The sequence below is a fragment of the Coturnix japonica genome, chromosome 5 (assembly GCF_054131305.1).
Source record: "Coturnix japonica strain WE chromosome 5, WE-NBRP24, whole genome shotgun sequence".
Lineage (NCBI taxonomy): Eukaryota > Metazoa > Chordata > Aves > Galliformes > Phasianidae > Coturnix > Coturnix japonica.
The window spans coordinates 18734361-18753747 of record NC_140667.1 but is presented as its reverse complement, the minus strand read 5'-3'; the positions used below and the strand labels follow the sequence as shown (position 1 = coordinate 18753747).

General features: G+C 40.1%; 1 protein-coding gene across 9 annotated transcripts in view; it reads right to left on the bottom strand.

The window, feature by feature from the left end:
* Positions 1–19387, bottom strand: part of KCNC1 (potassium voltage-gated channel subfamily C member 1) — a 108470-nt gene that overhangs the window by 21155 nt on the left and 67928 nt on the right. For all 9 annotated transcript variants that reach the window (XR_014946486.1, XM_015864164.3, XM_015864170.3 and 6 more), the window contains exon 2: positions 12911–13844. Coding sequence is in view for 8 of the 9 variants with exons in the window: in XM_015864164.3 (XP_015719650.1) it covers positions 12911–13844 (934 nt within the window). In the remaining variant the exon portion in view is untranslated. The remainder of the gene's footprint in view (positions 1–12910; positions 13845–19387) is intronic.

Genomic DNA, 19387 nt, shown 5'->3' with positions numbered 1-19387 from the left:
AATGGACAAAAGCCTTTTCAAACAATGTTTGAGTGCACACACACAAATTGATGTATATGACATGTGCTATATACATCTATCCCTGTGCCAGTAATTGCATTATATGCCTTTACTTTTATTTTGATGTCACCGGTTTGTCACTACAGAGAAAGAAACAGTCTTTTCTGCATATCTCACCTCTGCCTCCTTTCTTCTCCATGTAGACTTAGCCAGTTATTTCCCCAGAGAGAGGTAGTAACATTTTCTCTCCCTCAATATGTTTTAAAAACCAGAAAAATAGCTATAGGGGCATTCTGTGGTTTGTAGATGTTTGCAATGAATTGCAATTCCTTTCTGTTTGCAATACTACTATTAAGTACCACTAACAGCACAAAAGCCTGGCACAGCTGCCATGGTAACTGTGACACTGCAGGTACTGAACTGTTGCTTTCAACATCACATAACTGTGTTCTGGGAGAACTGCTGGCCTTTTGGGGATGAACAAAGCACTAGGCTTCTTCATAAGCTTCAACTGCTACAGGCAGATGGCCCTAATCCTACAAGGAGCGAGGCACTGGCATCTTTGAAATCCCCGTGGTCACATTCGAGTAGACTAAGTGGTTAGCGATCGAGGGGCTACTGGTCTGTTTCTGGAGCTCAAAACACCTCTGAGAAGGCTGGCTGTGGGTCACGCTGCTTGCTAATAGCAGCCATTGGTCCCTATGGAAGCAGTTTTCTGGCTCTATTGTGCTCAATGACAAGAATTTATTTCTTAAGATGTGTCATACATTCATAGCAACCTGAGCTGTAACTTGTAGCCTCCTCAGGGCCCTTTAATGCTGATGAATTTTTCTCTGTGTTTGCTGCTGAAAATCTACCACCTTTTTGTTTTATTTCTGTTACACAGAAAGGGAACAGAGTAGCAATGTACACAAATCATTAAACTGTACCACAAACATCCCTGGGTTATTCCATGCACAGGCTGTGCAGTAGGGACCACATTCTGGACAGCCCTGGCTGGTCATCTTCAAGAGAAGTTTTTCATAATACTTAGGAAAGAGTTATATTACCAGCACAGAAAGCTGTGCTTGTAAGCAGATGATGAGTAGCTTTATTCCAAACCACTCTCTGCAGCACTTAAATCAGTAAAGGCAAGACTTGGGAATCACGTGATGTTTAATAACTTATCAATCTATTATGGAAATAGAGAAAACCTCTCTGCTGTCATCTGTCAACCGTGAGAAGTTTTCATTGCTTTCATTAGCAGACCCACATGGTGCACAGTTTCGGATATTAAGTCTAAAGGTGGGGTGAAATTATATTGTTTAGGTTGATTTCTTAAGCTTTGATTTGCATATCTGTTCTTTCCAAGACTGACTGGGCTTTAAGAGGACTCTAGCCAAGGCAAAGATCCTGCAATAAATACTGTCTGGTGGCTATCAGCAGAGTTATAGCAACGACAACAACTTCTAGGCACTTAAAACTTCACACGCTTGATTGTGGCCTATCAGATTTACAACAGTCTTTCCATCCCTGTTTGCAGAATTGGATCTAGGCTTATATAACATTTTTGTAGGCTTGTATAACATTTTTCCTTTTTATACCATGTACTATTTCATGAAGGAAAGCTAGTGTTATCATCTCTGTTTTACAGATGGGTAAAACTACCATGCAGTGAAATGACAACCCTATTGCTATGTAAGAAGTTATTTACAACAAAATCTTCTGGCTCCCAGCATGGAACCTTATCTCCATAATCATCTATCTGCGAATACCTACTTAACTGCACCAGCATTTAAACATTTTCCTGCAACGATTTGGCTTAGAGTCTGAAGAAAGTATTCAGCAGATCTCCCAGGTGCGTAGTTTGTTTCGCAGCTACATTTGTGTGGTTTCCACTTGATTGTTTCTTTTAACCTCCTCCTTCCTGTTTTCTCTGCTTCCATTTGCAGAAAGCCACAGTTGAAAAGTCTCAGGTATTTCCAAGCAGAGAAAGAATTTTATATTTTAAAGGAATTTAAATTTAAACTGGGGGTGTTCTGAAAAAAACTTAGGAGAACTTCTTTTCCTTGATGTGGTAGAAGCACCGGAGAGAGCATCCATGCACTAGTGCACAACTCTTTGCTCATAGCATAGGCTACAAACAATTACCAGTTACAGCTAGCAGATTATCACAGTCACCTTGCTGGCTTTACCTGCCTGGTTCTGTGAATCACTCCAGGTTCATTGGCATTGTGCTAAAGAAGATGGGGCCTTCAGAGCTTCAAATCAGAAACTCAGCAATTCGGTAGATTTGTTTTCTTTGGACCCATTAGGTCACTAGCAATCTCTTCCAGAAGGAAACATACTGTCTTCTAGCCACAAGGGTGGCTAGAAGGATTAAGAGAGACAAAAACCCAGGCTGAATATTTACAACTTCCCTGAGCAGCCACTTGCCTTCTCACAAAGACTCAGGAAATTTGAAGGGCCTTCAGGGAAGGGAGTTGATGCACAGGAAGGAGGTAGGAGCAGTTAAGTGAAACACCAGTGCTAGAACTGTGAAAGCTGCTTGAAAGGTGCAGATATTTTTACTAGGTATATATTATCTAACTGAAGTTACATTCCATCCCACCATCTTACGTAGACCTAAAAATGAATCTACAGCTTACTGAGAGCTGTACTCTTATAGCCCTGATCCCAAACCTGGTTTTGCCATTATTACAGTCTATACATAAGCTCACTCCTGACCAATTGAGAGTATTTTGGTACTCATTCGCAGCTTGAGCATCTGCTCAGTTTCAACCCACGTCACTCTGCATGGTTCCTAACATTCAGTAGCTGCCTGGTCTCTCACAAAGAAGAATCTGTGAGGTCCCTCTCAGCAGAGATCTTTAATCCAACTGGATCTCTGAAGAAAGCAATGTTATATTGTTCATTTAGTGAGCTACTTGCTCTCTTGTTTTTCAGTCTTTTTACACTTTTCTGTTGACATCTAAGGGCTTTCAATGTGGCAAACATTAACAATGTTATACTATACTGAAGATGGCATACTTGGTATGATGGCCTTTCCTGTCTCAGGCTGACACAATAATATAGGAAAAGGGACAGCATAGCAAAAGTGAGGTTGGAGAACTGTTGTGCTCTAGATTTTCTCTACAGGGCTTTTCACTGAAAGTGCACAGTGGAGCAGTTGTGAGGCTACTACAGCTGCTGGTGGAGAACAGACTACTATAGACAAAATGTATACATTTTGTGTGCCTTTTTTTGCATCCTGCTTTTGTAGTTCAACTTTTTTTTTTTTTTTTTTTTTTTTTTTTTTCCCCCCTGATATTTCTAGTGCTCAGCATATATGATTACAATGAAGCTTAGGGTGTGAATCCAAGTATCCAAAGGCACTTAATCTAATCTGTGGTGGGGTTAAGAGCTATGAGAAACTCCCCATTGACTTCATATTCTTCTATTTCTCTCTGAGATGTGTAGAAAGACAGTAATCACAGCTCAATTCCCTGTTCTCTCAAGTCTCCTTAATTGAGATTTCACTCCTGTGATATCAAGTTGTTTCTCTTTTGGCTGTCTGGATAGTAATCACTGGCCATTAATATTTATTGGCCGCTCAACAGTTGAATTAATATAAATCTTTTTTTTTTTCTAATAGTAGACTCCATCTAAAGTTTGTTACAGGTTAAGGGAGGCTCAGAACCTAATAGCCAATCAGGAAATAAAGAAACTGCCATCTGAGTAAAATAAGCTTTTCTTGACTTAGTATTTCTCTATAGTGATTTCTGAGTTAACACGGAATTTATTAGCATCTAAGAAGACAATTAGAAGCAATAGATTTGATGTTCTCCCTCCAGAAATTGTCAGAGACATCTATCAAGTTTTGTTTGTTTGTTTTTACTGTTTTTTCAAAGTATTGTTTGTGTAACTGGGGGAGACTGTAACAAAATACCTTGGTCAGGACCTGATTCAGCAAAATAATAATTACCCCTGTGTGCCAGACCATTTTTGGCTGCAGAAATCAATTTTTATGGGCTCCAGAGCCTTATGAAGGAATAAGAAACATGGATCCCATGGCTAGAGGCTCATTTTAGTTGTTGTTAAAGCAGGTCCTTAGAGTGAAAGGGATATAACTTTACTAAATTATAAAAAAGATTTATGAAGAAGATATATTAAACCACCGACAAATGATGATGAAATGATGGCTTGGACAGTATGGAAGGAAGTGTAGCATAGAGGAGAACAATGAATATATGGGTTTAAGCCTCTGAAAATGAATCATGATGCATCAATGTGGGCATCGTTGGTTTTCAAAATGACAGTGACAAAAATCCTAAATTGGTAGGCTTGGGAATTTTTCTGCTGGAGAGCAATAAAAATTATGTTTTCCATGGAGACTATCTGGAAAAAAAAAAAAAAAAAAAAAAAAAAAAAAAAAAAAAAAAAGATAATTTAACTAAGTAGTTCTGTTGTCATACCAAGTACTTACTCTGCATTAATACCTTGCATCAGGTTTTGTGTCACAACCTCAATGAAGTTACCTATAGTCTGTGACATTCCTTGTTCTTTTGCATTAAATAACTGTATTGTAATCTCCTCGGCTGCCCAACATGGAGCTCAGGTTGATGGGAATTGGAGAAAAGCTTCACAGAATAAAAAGTGACAGTCTGTAACATACACAAGTTGCAAGCAACGTACAGTAATAACAAATAAATGTTAACAAACAGAGTGAAAGAGAGAAAGAGAAAAAAGAGAGAGAAAAGGTGAAGAACATGTAAAAGAATTAATAGATTCCTATATAACAACTCAGTTTAGTTATCCCAATATTCTAAGGCCATTAAAATGCAGAAATGTTTGTTAGTTCTAGGTATCTTTATTAAGGTTTCCTGATTTTTAAATTACGGCACTTTTTGAAAGTTACTAGGAAGCTCTTCTGAGTAAGTTTCACGCTGATGGACTTTAAACTGGCACAAACAAGAGCAGAATTTCGTACGCTACATGTATACACAGGCCTTCCGACCCAACCTACCTCTTCAGCATTTACTCACCACCTTGTTGACCTGGGTTCCTCCAGGAAGCCGTGTCCCCCAGGAAAGGCACTCCAGTGACAGTGGTGACCACCTCTCCCAGAACTAACTGACCAACATAGTAACGTCACTCCCAGAGAGTATCAATTTGAGAGGCACTACTTCTTAAAGTGAGGTGCCAGTATGTTGGCTGCCTACCTACTGGTATGCTAGAGGAAATACAGGAGCTCTAATTAAGTAGATCCAGTGCATTTTGGCATTACAGATTTAGTATTGGATATGTGCTTAATGCAGTGCTGAGAACTGTGTCTCCTGGAAATGCTGCATTGCAAAGAGCTCTGGAAGATCCCTCCTAGTTGTATCCTGACCCTTCTTGTGGATTCACTTGTGCTCATCCTGGCCTTCTGAGAACCCTATCAACAGCAAATTCTGTAGTCCTTGACAGGGGTACAGGCTGCAGGAAAATGCAGTTGAGTGAGTCATGTTGCACTCTTATAATACCGCCCTGACTGAGAAATACAGTATGATGATCTGTACAGTATGGAGGGTGACTGAGTCATGGAACATGGATGAATACAGTGAACAATGACAGTGGGAATGGTGGATTGTTTGTTATTTCAGCTTTTTCCTTATAAACAGACAAGCAAATAGCCAATGGAGAAAATAACCATTAGGTACAGAGTAAGAGGGATAAGATAGTGGGCTGAGCACAGCACTACCTACTAGGCCTATTTTTCCCTTGTTCTTTTGTAATAATGGATAAATCACCCCATCTGTCTAGTGCTATTGCAGCAGAAGTGCCTTTTGTTGTATCTATCCTACAAATATCATTCATACTGAATCCAACAGGAGGGAGAGATGCCAAGAGTACCTCCTTCATATTCCAGGATTTCATTCAGAGGTAGATGGCATAGAAGCTATGGTGGCAGGCAGGTGTGTTTGAAAGGGCACTCAAGAAAGATGGTTTACGATATTTACAGCTGCCTCCCACTGGAGGATTGGCACTGGCTAGGCTTATTTGACTGGAGCATTTGTATCTGTTTTCCCATCACTAAAAGTGCCTCATGTGCTCGTTAAATTAGTAAGGCATGAAGAATCCAAAAATTTATTATTTAGTTCTGTGATTGTTTTTCAGCTCAGTGTAGTCCTGTCCATCCACGTAATTATGTCTGGCTGTGGCCTGGCCACAGGGGACTGTTCAAGAAGACTCTTCTTTTTTTTTCTTCGTTTCTCACATAGTGCCAGATAAATGTGTCTAAGTATCTGCTGTGGGAAACAACAGCAAAAGGACAACGGAGCTGAAGGAAATCCCCAGACTACTCTGCTGGCAGAGGGACAGAAGCCAGTTCTGAGCTGCAAGGGGCTCTTTTCACCTTCTCATTAAATACTTGGGGCTTTGTCCAAGCATCCTCATTAAGGATTTGGCTGTGGCTACTGCACACTTTCATTTAACTCACTGGATGGCAAAACTCTTCAGCCATTTTGGACTTGGCATGTACTTGGACCAAAGAAAAAAAAAAGGAAACCTGAAGTTTTGTACATGAGTTGATTGCTCTTCCTTTTTTCTTTCAATAGATATGTTACAGAGACTGATATTCTTACTCAAATCCTAGTGTAAACAAGCACTGTGGTAAAAGTGACAGCCACTGATTTGATCTCTACAGGACATGATAAATGAATAATTGTGCAACAAAATATTACATTGTATTGGTTATAATTTCTGCTTTGTGTGTTATTCAGGCAGATCCAAGTGGCAGAAGTGCCACTTGACAAGCAAGAAAAAGGCCCAAATTGTTTTCACCTATTTTTAGGCACTTAACTAAAGTTAAGTTCGAGCTGTAGTCACCTGAGATTAATTATTGAGGGAGCCACCTCTGGAGAGCAGTTCAGGTCATAAATGACTGAATTACTCTCTGAGGCTTCTAACTCTTCCTTCAACATATGGGGGACCTCAGGCAAATGCATTTTAATCTGGAAGAGCGTTATTACTTCTATTTTGAGTTGTTAACATTTCTATGTTAGACCCTGAGGAACAGCCTCCATTTTCAGTAACGTTAAGATATAACCATTGCCTTGCTTACTATTTCGAATGATGAATTCTGATGTTCTAAAGGTGAAATAGATTAAGTACATGGAGGAGAGAAAAGCATCTTCCTGCTATCTTATATTCACTGCCTTTTTGTATATTTGTTGTGCAACATATACAAACATTAAAGCTGTCTGAGCTGAAACAGACCTAAACTCTTTGCAGTTACACTGCTATCTACTGTCCTTCCTACAGAGAGGGTCAGAGGTTTTATGACACTAAATCTAACAGCCTTTTTTTTTTTTTTTTTTTCCTGTGGATTGAAGGACCACCACAGTGACTGCATACCTGTGCTTCAACAATGGTTTGCTATTCATAAAAAAAACACCCTGAAGCTCACAGTCTACAGCTATGTGTTAGGCAGCATAATAAGCCTGTGACAAGATCTGCCAAGAGTCCCCAGCTCCCACTGAGCACTGGCACTGGAATTACAATGCTCAGCACACTTCTGATGTTAGAACCAATGTGTTGCACAAAAAATACAGGTTATTTAGGTTACAGCAACAGAAGAAAAGGTAACCCTGAGAAAAGAGCAGTGCCTTCAGAAGACATGACTGATAAAGTTGAAATACTTTATGTTATTTCTTTTAAAAGAAATCAGCTCTATCTCAGTAAATAGCATTGAAATGAGAAATAATGTCACAGCTTGCTGCAGTTCATCTGCTCGTGGGGTACAATGAAGTCACTATAACAGTGTTCTCCTCTGTCAGGGGCAGGATGGCCTTAACTATTCAGACAGCAGGACAGTTATGGAGTGGGTTCTGGAAAAGGTTTGCAGGGCGGGGAAGTGAAACAACCACAGAAGTTTTTCTAAAGCTAAAGACTACATTAGTAAGGACAGATATTTTCCACTTCCTCTTAGACTCCCGAATTCTAATAATATTTCTTCCATATTTTTCAGCTATGCAATAAAGCAGGAAATTTTGCTGTTGGTACACTGTGAAAAAGTTACCAACTGTGTCTGCACAACACATTTGCATAAAGATGTGATATTCTTGGAGCACAGTTTACGTGAAGCTGTGTGCAGAGTTGATCAGAGAGATGACTGTGGTTGGACTTGATGATCTTCAAGGTCTTTTCCAACCTGGGTAATTCTATGATTCTATGATAAGTCCTTATTTTGGCCATATTAAAATTAACATAAGCATTTTGTGTGCAGATGTTTTAAATATACGCGCAGAAACAACAGAAGGCTGGGACTGGTTTCTTAACAAAAACCCAAGTAACTTCCATCTCTGCTTGTGTATTATGGATGCATTTTTAAGACCATTACTCTGTGGCACTAGAGAATGCTGTAGACCTCAAATGAAGTTAAAATTCCATATATTTTTAATGTCTTTTACTGTGCTGGAAAATGACTTTCATTTCTTCATCTACGTCACCTTTGAGATGTAACTGTGCAGACACTGTGAAGCCTATACTTCAGGTAAGTGCACAGCTCACAGAAGAGAGAGCATTAAGAGCTTTAACATTTTCATAGCAAAACTTTCAATATTTGTTTTGTATGTTTTAAGGTTTTCTTACAAACTTGTACCTTAAAGTCAGTTTGTTTACTGAGATAAATTACTTGTATCTGTAGGGTGGTGTGTGGTTTGAAGCAGAAATCATGTGAGTTTGACTGTTTGAGACTGTCTTCTTCTGATCTGTTTCTATTTGAAGTTAATTTTGCCTTCCCTTCCCCCTCTTCTCCTTTTGCTTCTGTTACAAAGACGAAAGACACTGCAGTACAGTGCACTATGGTTGTGACTGCTGCTTAGTAGTTAAGTTCTACTAATGGCTTTGTCACAGACCTTTCAAATGATCTTGCTCAGTTAAATTATGCCCTGTGTAAAACGAAAATACTGGAACCATAGAATATCCCAATTTGGAAGAGATCTACAAAGTCAACTGATTCCATATCTTGACTCCATTCAGGACCATGGAAAATTCAAACCCTGCGTCTGAGAGTATTGTCCAGGTGCTCCCTGAACAACAGCAGCTTGGGGCCATGCAGACTGCCCTGAGCAGGCTGTTCCATGCCCTCCACACTCTGGTGCAGAACCTTTCCCTAACCTCCACCTGCCCCTCCCCTGACACAGCTCCATGCTGTTCCCTTAGGTCCTGTTGCTGTCACCAGAGAGTAGAACTCAGCGCTGCCCTTCACTCCCTGTGAAGAGCTGTAGGCTGCCATGAAGCCTCCCCTTAGCCTCCTATGCTCTGGTGACCTCAGCTGCTCCTCATACATCTTGCCCTGCAGACCCTTTACCATCTTTATAGGCCTCCTTTGGACATTAAAGGAGATGGGACAGATGAGATCTGCTCCTTTGTACTATCACAGGCCCAGTTCTTCCTGGCACTATCTAAACAGTATCTTGAGAATTTAAAGACACCAGAAGCTATCTTGGAGAATGTTTTTTTTTTAATAGGGATAGTGTTTGCTTTTTTAATGCTAATGGTGAGGGCCTCCAGACTGAAATGCATTTCCTCCCCTTCTGCTGCTCTCCCACCTGCCCACTGGAGTGGAGAGCAGGCAGAGTTGTTGCAGACAGGGAAGAGCATGGTAGAGCTCTTTAGGAAATTAAAACCAAGAGCGGTTATTTAAAGATACCCTCCTGCCAGATGTAGATTACACAGGACTGGGCTGCTGAGAGTGTTGGGGTCTATTTAAAAATTCAATTCAAACCTACCCGAATTTCAATTTAAAACATCTTTGCTTTGCATGCAAATGACCATAGCATCATTGGCAGCAGCTGTGCAGCCGCTGGGCAAAGTTCTGCTGCTTACATGTCTGTGCCAGGAAAGTGCTCCTTAGCCTGTGAGGGGCACTGGGGTATGGCTGTGCAGAGCTCTCCATAGAGACCTCTTGGACCTGTGAACTACTGAGTATGGATGGGGGCACATGGCTGTGAAGAGGTAATCATACGTGGGACTATTTCATACTCATCATTGTTTTGTGAAGAATTTAATCATTTCACTGTAAATAATATATAGAATTAGTAACTTCATGTGATGTCCCTTGCTCTTGAGCAGCTAAATAGGCTTTTTGTGTGTGTGTGAATAATGTAGTTAGATATACATAGTGTGGCTGTATATCACGTAGATACTGCCACAAAACTACAAAAAATATCTTGAGCAACTTGGCATTATTTCAGAAACATTAGGTCTGATGGACCCATTCTGAGTTCCTAGCATGATGTTAACTGGTTGTCTACGGCTAGGTGGGGTTAACTATTGCAAATATTTTACATTTAGGGGAATATCCATGACTTGCAAGTCTCTGTTTTTATATAATGTGTGGTTGTAGTTTCAGGAACAAGTTAGTGCCTATGAAAGCTTCATATACATAAAGTAAACCTCAACATCCAAGACAGTGCAGATCTTGTTCTAGCAGTTAGTTCTGATCTTATTATTTCACAATTATCTCTTGCACACCTACAGGTCATTCCTTGTGAGAAAGCTGAGAGATGCAGGCAATATTTTTTTGCTGCTAGTGGTGCATAACACAAAACAGAAACAGGTCTTCAGCAACAGTGTTACCAAGTCCATTTTGTTAGCTGAAATACAAGTGTGCTTTGTTACTTCTCAAAATCTATATGCTTGTACACATATATAAAAATAGCCTCTTTTAATTAATTATTGCAGAAATAGTTAAGTTGCTGTTACTGTCAATATTTCATGGATATTGTGGTAACAGCTGATTTTAGAGCACTGGTGGTGGCAAAACAGTTCCCCATTGAACCAAAATTACACATATTCTCAGGATAGCAGTGTGGATTTGCATTGAACTTGTAGAATTCTAAGTCCTGTAGTTCTCAGAGAGGACCAGGATACATAATGGAAGGAACTTTATAAAGAAAAGGATTTCTGAGAAGGTCACTCTGTAGTTGTTTGCTAAAGTACTCAGAAGTGAGATGTTTCATACACTTTACAAGTGGGTAGTTGGCATATTGCTTGTGGCAGGAAACGCACCATATTGTCTGTGCACTCTTTCTCTCTTGATATATGATGCCACATAGGCATCACTTATGAGGAAGTTTGCTGCTTGGACATGACTTGTGATAAGCATTTGCAACCTGAAGGGAATGGATGATAAAACCATACGCTTATGCACCAAATATACAATAGGAAAGAGACAGTCTATCAGTCACGTGAATTGTGATTGGCCTGTTGCAATGGAATAGTCTTGAACAAAAAAAAAGAAAAAAGAAAAAAAAGAACGAAAGAAAGAAAGCTCTTTACCTTCTGAATGGATTTTACACAGTTGCACAAAAGGAAAAAGACAAAAGAAGAGAGAAAAGTTCCCACCAGCTCTTCCCCTCCAAAATTAGCATTGGCATAGGTGAAGTTATACACAAAGGAAAGTCTCACTTTCTTTGTGCTTCTCACAATGACATCAACATGCATGGCTATGAGATGACAAGAAAATACCTCACTCAGGATGAGTAACAAATTAGAATTTTCTACAAAATAAAAAAAATGATAACAAGACCATCATAGGTATACTCTAGCTCTTTCCAAACATCCCTCGTCTAGATGTCAGTTAAAATCACTTGATTGGAGATCTGTTTTATCTAATACAATGCAGGGGAATATTCTGAATAGGCTGTAAAATGTCTACTATGCAACTTGGTTGGAACATCTGCCAAAAATGCAGTTGGCTTTGTTTTTGACATTATCATCTACTTTGAAATTACTCCATAGAATAAATAGTGATATTCCGTGGGTAGAGGTAGATTATGGGGTTGAAACAATCAAATTGGAGCCCCGTTACTTTATGTGCTATAGGAGGATTCTCATAAAACTGAGATTTTCCCATAATTAACCACTAGCCATGGGATATTATAATATATTCCATGGTGACTAGTATTTTTTCCATTTCCCTCCCCCCTGGTATAATTACTGTGATTAATTTTGCTCTGGTTTCACCTATTGCTGACATAAATCAGTATAATGAAAAGTAAAAATACCATAATGTGAGGCGATCACTGTTCAGGTCAAACCAGGCAGTAATGACCAGTCAGACCTTTTCCAGTCAGCCTTTGCCGCTAGGTTGAGAGCTCTAACTCACCAACCCAAGAAGGAGTGTGGTTTAGAAAATGTCGTTCAAAACTCTTCATAGTTCTAAATGCTAATTTCTAGTGGAATATTGTAGAGTAACTGGTTAGCATGCCATGGAATAAACATCCTTACATCTAGTCTTGTCTCAGAGTGAGTCATTTTGTATTAGTGTCAAGAATTTGAGCTGTTGTTCTACTTTGCAGTTAATCATCAGAAAGAGACGGATTGTCTCATGAATATGCATGATGGTATAGTTGTCCCTTCAACTTACTAGGCACCTAGTTTCTGTAATGAGATGTACAATATCTGCCATTTAAAACAGCTGAAAGGTCCCAATTGGGAACAAATGAGAAAGCATCTGGCTGTTTCAAATTCCAGCCTTGTTTTGTCAGAGAACTCTGTAATTGCTGAGTACTTGGCTCCTACTCTGCTCTATGAAGCATTCAGCTCTCAGGAGCCTCTGAGATGCATTACACAGTCCAGCAAAATAGCTGCAGAACTCTCAAAATTCTTCCACTAGATGTAACAGCTCTTCAAAATATCTTGAGACTTGTATGCCCTTAACCAGGACCAAAGTTTGGGCTCCTAGAGCGTGCTCTCATGCTTAGTTTTGCTGATCAGCCTCCACTGTACCGTTTGTCCCTGCAACCTAGATTTCACACATATTATTCACTGTGTGATGGTGGGACTAGAATGGATAAATGTGCTACCCATTGCTCTAAGAAAGCAGTCTGGCTGAATCTTAAATCACTACGCGGGATGGAGGTTAACGGTCAGATGGACATTCCTCTAAGAGGTTTCCTACCTGCTCTGTTAATTTCTAAAATTTCTTCTTGGGCCAGTGGGCAAGTGTCGCTCTGAGTACTGTGGTGTGGAGAGTTTACGACAGATTTACAATAATTGGGGGATCCCAGCTGGGGTGGCCTCGGGATATGCTTCTTTTTTTTCTTTGGTAGCTTCTGCTTAGCCATAGCTAAGGAGTAATACATTCCGAAATTGTTCACAATGACAGGGACAGGCATGGCAATGGTCAGCACGCCGGCAAGAGCGCAGAGGGCCCCCACCAGCATGCCTGACCAAGTCTGAGGATACATGTCTCCATAGCCCAGGGTCGTCATGGTGACAACAGCCCACCAGAAGCCGATGGGGATGTTTTTAAAGTGTGTGTGTTCACTGGCACTAGGGTCATTTGGTTTAGCACCTATTCTCTCGGCATAATAGATCATCGTGGCAAAGATTAAGACGCCCAATGCCAAAAATATGATGAGCAGCAAGAATTCGTTTGTGCTGGCACGGAGGGTGTGTCCCAAGACCCGTAACCCAACAAAGTGGCGGGTCAGCTTGAAAATTCGCAGGATTCGCACAAAACGGACTACGCGGAGGAAGCCCAGGACATCCTTAGCAGCTTTGGAAGACAGGCCACTGAGTCCAACCTCTAGATAGAAAGGCAGTATGGCCACAAAGTCAATGATGTTCAAGGAGTTTTTGATAAATTCCACCTTGTTTGGGCAGAAAGTGACTCTCATCAAGAACTCAAATGTAAACCAGACCACACAGACACCTTCGATGTAGGTGAGGAAGGCTTCAGTCTCTGCTTCCCTGTAGTGCCGCACCTGGGTGTCATTCCCGATGAATTCAGTTTCTGTCTTGTTCACAATGGGGTTAAATCTCTCGTGGGTCTCGAGGCAGAAGGTGGTGATGGAGACCAGAATGAAGAAGAGGGAGGCAAATGCCACATACTGTGGAGAGAAAGATATGAGAGAAATGTTAAACAGTAACTGAAGCATAGAAGCTTTGATTCTGACAAAAAAGAGAGACAAGAGCTGTTCTAGAACTAAAGATTATACCAAGCCTTCTTCCTGCGGACTGAAGATGCCAAGTCTCACCAGCAAAGACAGCTTGACTTTCAAACTTGGAGGGAGAGCAGCACACAAGTACATGCTAATGTCCATTCCTATACATATAGCACTTCTGTGTGAGTATGAATTTAAGCAAGCTTTTGTATCTGAGAGCTTTCTTTGGTATTTCAGTTTAAAAACATACTTAAATTGTACCTGCCTAAACTGAGTCTTTCTGGTCTTAAAGATAGTGAACACCTCCCACGATAGCGGTCATGCAGGAGTCCTTTCACAACATTGTGCTGGAGGTCTGGTGGCTGGCTCTTGCTCCCAGCCAAGTGAGAGCCTGTGGCACTTCAGGTTCCTCAGTAAGGTGCTGGTAAATTCAAGAATCAGTCTCAGGTGTGTTGCCGTGTGCCTCCACAGTAAGGATCAGAGTCCGGTTTGGCATTGTTAGATTAGATGTCAGGAGGAAATTTTTCCCTGAGAGGATGGTGAGGTGCTGACACAGGCTGCCCAGAGAAGCTGTGGATGCCATGTCTGGAGGTGTTTTAGGCTAGGTTGGATGAAGCCCTGCACAACCTGAGCTGGTGCCTGATTTTGAGTGGTAACCCTGCCCATGGCAAGGGCTTGAAACTAGATGATCTCTGAGGTCCCATCTAACCCAAGCTATGCTATGATAAAAAAGCATACATAAGTATCTTACTGTAACTGTGTGCATTTCTATATGGCCTGCTTCTCCACTGCCATGTATCTTACCTAGCCATTTTTGTCAGTGCCATGTGAATAGGAAGTAAATTCACATATAGTAGTGTTTCACACCGGCTTTGCATTGCTGTAAAAGGTGCAAGATAACAGAATTAGATCTAGCCTGTCATGAATAATTAGCCAGTATATTTCCATTCAGCGTGGAAAGGGAACAGATGGATAAAAAACATGGATAATACAGGAGGATTAGGAGACCAGGTTGATTCAGGAAAAGGTCTGAGGATTGGACCGGATACTATTAAATACCTAAGCGTGACTGCCTGCTTCTGAGAATCACTTTTTAAAACAGTACTTCATCTTGCATTTTGGAGACAGTTCTCATCTTGAAGATAAGAAATATTTTTATGTTCCTCTTTTAGAAATAAGCCTAGTAACCAACTAGGATTCATTAATATAGTGCCTGGAATTACCAGGTTTCAAAGCAGAATAGTCAGTGAAAGCTGGTGTTTAAAACATTGGGATAGAAATTAAATGATTTAGATGATTTTGTACCATTGTTTAGCTACTTTCTATAAGTGAAACAGTTAACATCCTGGAGCTTGGGACTGTTTGCTGTTTGACAGTAGCCTGATGTCCACTCAGTGTGAGTGTGGAGATGGCACCTGTGAAGGGAAGCCTTGGCTGAGTCCTTTGCAATAGAGACACTGCTCTTGGACCATAAGCAAGAGAAAGTGGCAGTGGCAGCAGGAGCAGCCCTGCTTTTGCAAGTCAAGTTTCAGTTACCTCAAAGTAAGTTTGTTTTCTAGGAAACAGTGATCTACACAACACGCCATTCATAATTCATTCCAGATCACGTGTTCAGTGTGAGTTGGTAGAAACTGCACACTGCAGATGGGGACTCTTCTCCTTTGATACTGCTCAGAAACATATAACAACCCTGACTAGAGCTAGAGGGGAGAAAAGAAACAGATGACACTCACAGGAGATTTGCCAGACTTTGCAACTGCAAGCAGAAGTGTTTTCTAAAAGGTGATTCTTAATCCTTCTCATGTTGCAGGGAAATTCATGAAATTCTACCCTTCCCCACCTCTGAGTGAAAGACAGAGCAAGACAGCACTTTCTACATCTTCTTGAAGCATCAGAACATTCTCTATAGAAGTGGCACCTTGACTTTCTGCTTTTCTATTCTGGTGAGTTACGATTTTAGTGACAAAAATACTTAATCCACTAGATCATAATTATCCTTGTTCTGTTGAACATACAAAGCACAGGAGATAAGAAGTTGTCTTCTTAGTATGAACAGGGCCTCTGAGCATGAAGTTCTTCTCCCATAGGAGAACCAAGGACTTTGCAAGACTAAAATTCTGATCATACATCTTCATTTCGAGAGAAGAAATGGTGGAGCCATTAGTGCTGCAGTGCTTACATAAAAGAAAGTTATGACAATACTGAGATCCTACATGCTTTATCTTTCTATTCTTTTTCTCTCAACTGAAAAGAATCCCAAGCCTAGTATTCAGATCAGTGCTGGTAGCTCATGAGCTTGTTTTGTACAAAGTAGTCTCCAGTATTCATCTGTTTAAGATTTGTATATGAAACTCCTGTTAAACCTGCCTGAAGTTGTCTACTTTTGCCTGTCTGTGGTACGAATCAGTGAGCTTTGTCTTTTCACCTTATTTTTAAAACTATATTTTAAACATTCTGCACTTAAAACTTAGCCCAGATATTATCAAAATCTACAACAATAGAGGAATCTTTTCACCATAGCTCAGCAAAAGCTTGGGTTAAATGAAAGCTACTTTAAAATACTTAGCTTTGTAGCAACTCTGTTATCTGTCAAGACTGATTTTCCAGCCTCACTTAGAGATATAGATCCTGATTCAAGCAAATGATTCATTTTGAATGTCTAAGTAATTTTGCTGAATTTTTGAAAGAAATGTTGAATCCGTATGACTGATGAAATGACTAAATGTAGGCACATGATACTAGCAACCAGCTAATGCTGCGAGAGTGAGCAAAAGCAAGGACTTTGTCAAAAAGCCACTTGGGCAACACTTCCTTAAGAATCCTAATATCAGATGTTTGCAGATCTTTGGAGTGACAATTATGAAAGTGTTTGAAAGGGGAAAAATCCATTTGTGCTCTGAAGGTGTGAAATAAGTATACAAGAGCACAACCAGATGTAATTGCCAAGCCTTTGTCTCTGTAGGGATAGACGACCACCTTAGCAGTCCATCTGTCTGTCTTCCTTCTGTCAATGGTATAAGATAATCAATACAGTTCACTTCAGTGAACCCACAGGTCCAGTCATGAGATTGTTCAAAGTCATACGTCTTAGCTGAGGCTAATGAAAGAAGTAACCTTACAGATAAACAGAGCTTGCTCAGAAGTCAGATAAGTTGCTAGTCCAACTAGCAGCTCATGGATTAAACTATTATGCAATGTCCCCCAAAAATATATGACAGCTTGCAGAAAAATCTTGGAATGCTTAGCGGCACGCAGACATGAAACAGTGTGTTAAAAAAAATGTGCAGTCATCTGTGGAAAATATGCTTAAGTTATTCGGTGTTGACATTGCAATAAGTAAATTAGAAGCAGATCTCTCAAATGTTAGTCCTAGCAGGCAGACATGTGCTTTGACAAGGTAGTTATAGGGATAAGCAAGACTGAATCAGAACTGGAAGTGTAGTACATACAGTATTTCTCTGTGACCACATGGCCAGCCAGCTGGTCACCAGGCAAAGTTTGGAATGGTTCTTTGTAGGTCACAGGCAAGTTTTCTAGTCTTATCTAGGATAGATTAAATCTTGTGAGTTAGTAGGAACACCACACATGGTCAAAGCAGGGATGTGAATTTATTTTGTAAGCTTTCTTGCTAGCTGCCTAGCCTGGCTAGTGAGAACTGTATGGAGATAGTATAGTGGGAGTAAGAAATGTTTCATATTGCTCAGTCATCTTAACACATATAGATTCCTGATCCAGAAGTGCCCCAAGAATTCTGCACCTAGGTAAATGGAACACTATAGAAAGAGTGTTGGAAGGAAGTGCTCCATTTCTTCAATGGACTGTAGAAACTTATGTTTTAAAGGGACATCCAAATGTGATCTGGCCATGCCCGTGTCCCAGAGCAGTCTTTGTTCATTTTCTAAAGAAAAATTGGCCATTTTTAATAGGTGGTGAATATTCTAAACATTCTGCAAGGAATTTATCCCAGTACTTCACTATACTTTATTTGCAATTATTCCTTCCTAATGTCTAACATAAATCATCTCTGCTACATTTTAAGCGTGTTTGCTTTTGTCTTATCTATCACAGACAGCCATGCATTTGGAAATTTGCAGATGTTTTCCTTTTTCTCTAAGCTAAGAGCCACTAAACATTCAGATTTTCCACAAGTCCTAGACTTATGTTCTCTTATTCCCATACTTTGCTGCATAAAATCAACATAACTATTAATCTAATTTTCAGATGATGCTACATACATTTATGCTGTCAGTTCTGTCAGATGTTCTAAAATTAAAGAAACCGAGAAGTCATTTAATCTCATACATTGGAGCATGACGAATGAAACTAGGCATCTTTTTCTGCAACTGTTCATTATTACTAGGATTTTCAGTCTTTTCTGTTAGGCAGTAGGCAACTTCATACACTATGAGCTAGGCACGCTTCCTGTACTCAGCTGAAGAGTTTTGTAGCAGTGCCTGGTGGCAGTGTCAGGAGTTATGATTTTTAGGATCTTGCCTCACTACCTTTGTACTAGATGCTATTTTATCTCTTGAGAATATCACACTTCCTCACTCTCTAACTCACTGCCAGTCCTTCCTTGTAGGAAAAGCCGTTTCTTATGCAACACCTTAACAAGAAAGGGGAATTCCTGACTAGAGCTTGGCAGAATCTAACTGAGAAAACTCAAAGATTTTGCAAAGATTTTTTTCTTCTTTCAGACTGAATAGAAACTGCACGCACTCATGGTTATGATCCTGCATAGCCAAATGAATCTAGGTATGTATCTCTGCCTATGACTCACGTTTGGAATTCAGAAATGTGAAAATAGAAATATGATTGGTTGACAAGTTTTACTCTCATACAAGCACTCACAAAAAATCTTCAGTTGTTAACTCAGGAATCCCTTCTACTTACATTTTTGCTACAGCTTCTGCATTGTGACTCGCCTAAGACTGGCTAAATTCATACACTCACACTCATAAGAAGCATAGTCTCCCTCAAACCTGCATCTCTTTACTGGGGTGCCAGAAGGCTGTAGCTTCTCAAGTCCACCCCAAGTGAGGACTGATTCAACAGCAGGTATAAAAGTACACTCAAGGAATGAAGTTTTTACAAGTGTGGATCAGGCAGAACACCTGTTGGCCTTCAGCTCCATAGAAAGAGCACAGCTGATTTACTTATTTTTTACAAGAAGAAACATGCCATTGTGTGAAAGTACTGAATGCAAAACTCCACAAGGAGACACTTGAAATATGCAGAAATATGCAGTATAAACTCTCACATGCTAAAACACAGAGAAATATGCTAAATATATGTTTATACGTAGGTCACTCTGAAAGTAATGCCAACTATTTATTTCCATGGAAATAACAACACACACAAAGAACACAATAACACTATGTGAGTTAATTAATAATTAACATGGGTGCCATTTTTTCCATGGGGAAGAATGTAATTTTACACCTTTGCTTCATCTACACTTCCATGTCAGATGCCATTTTGTCAGACTG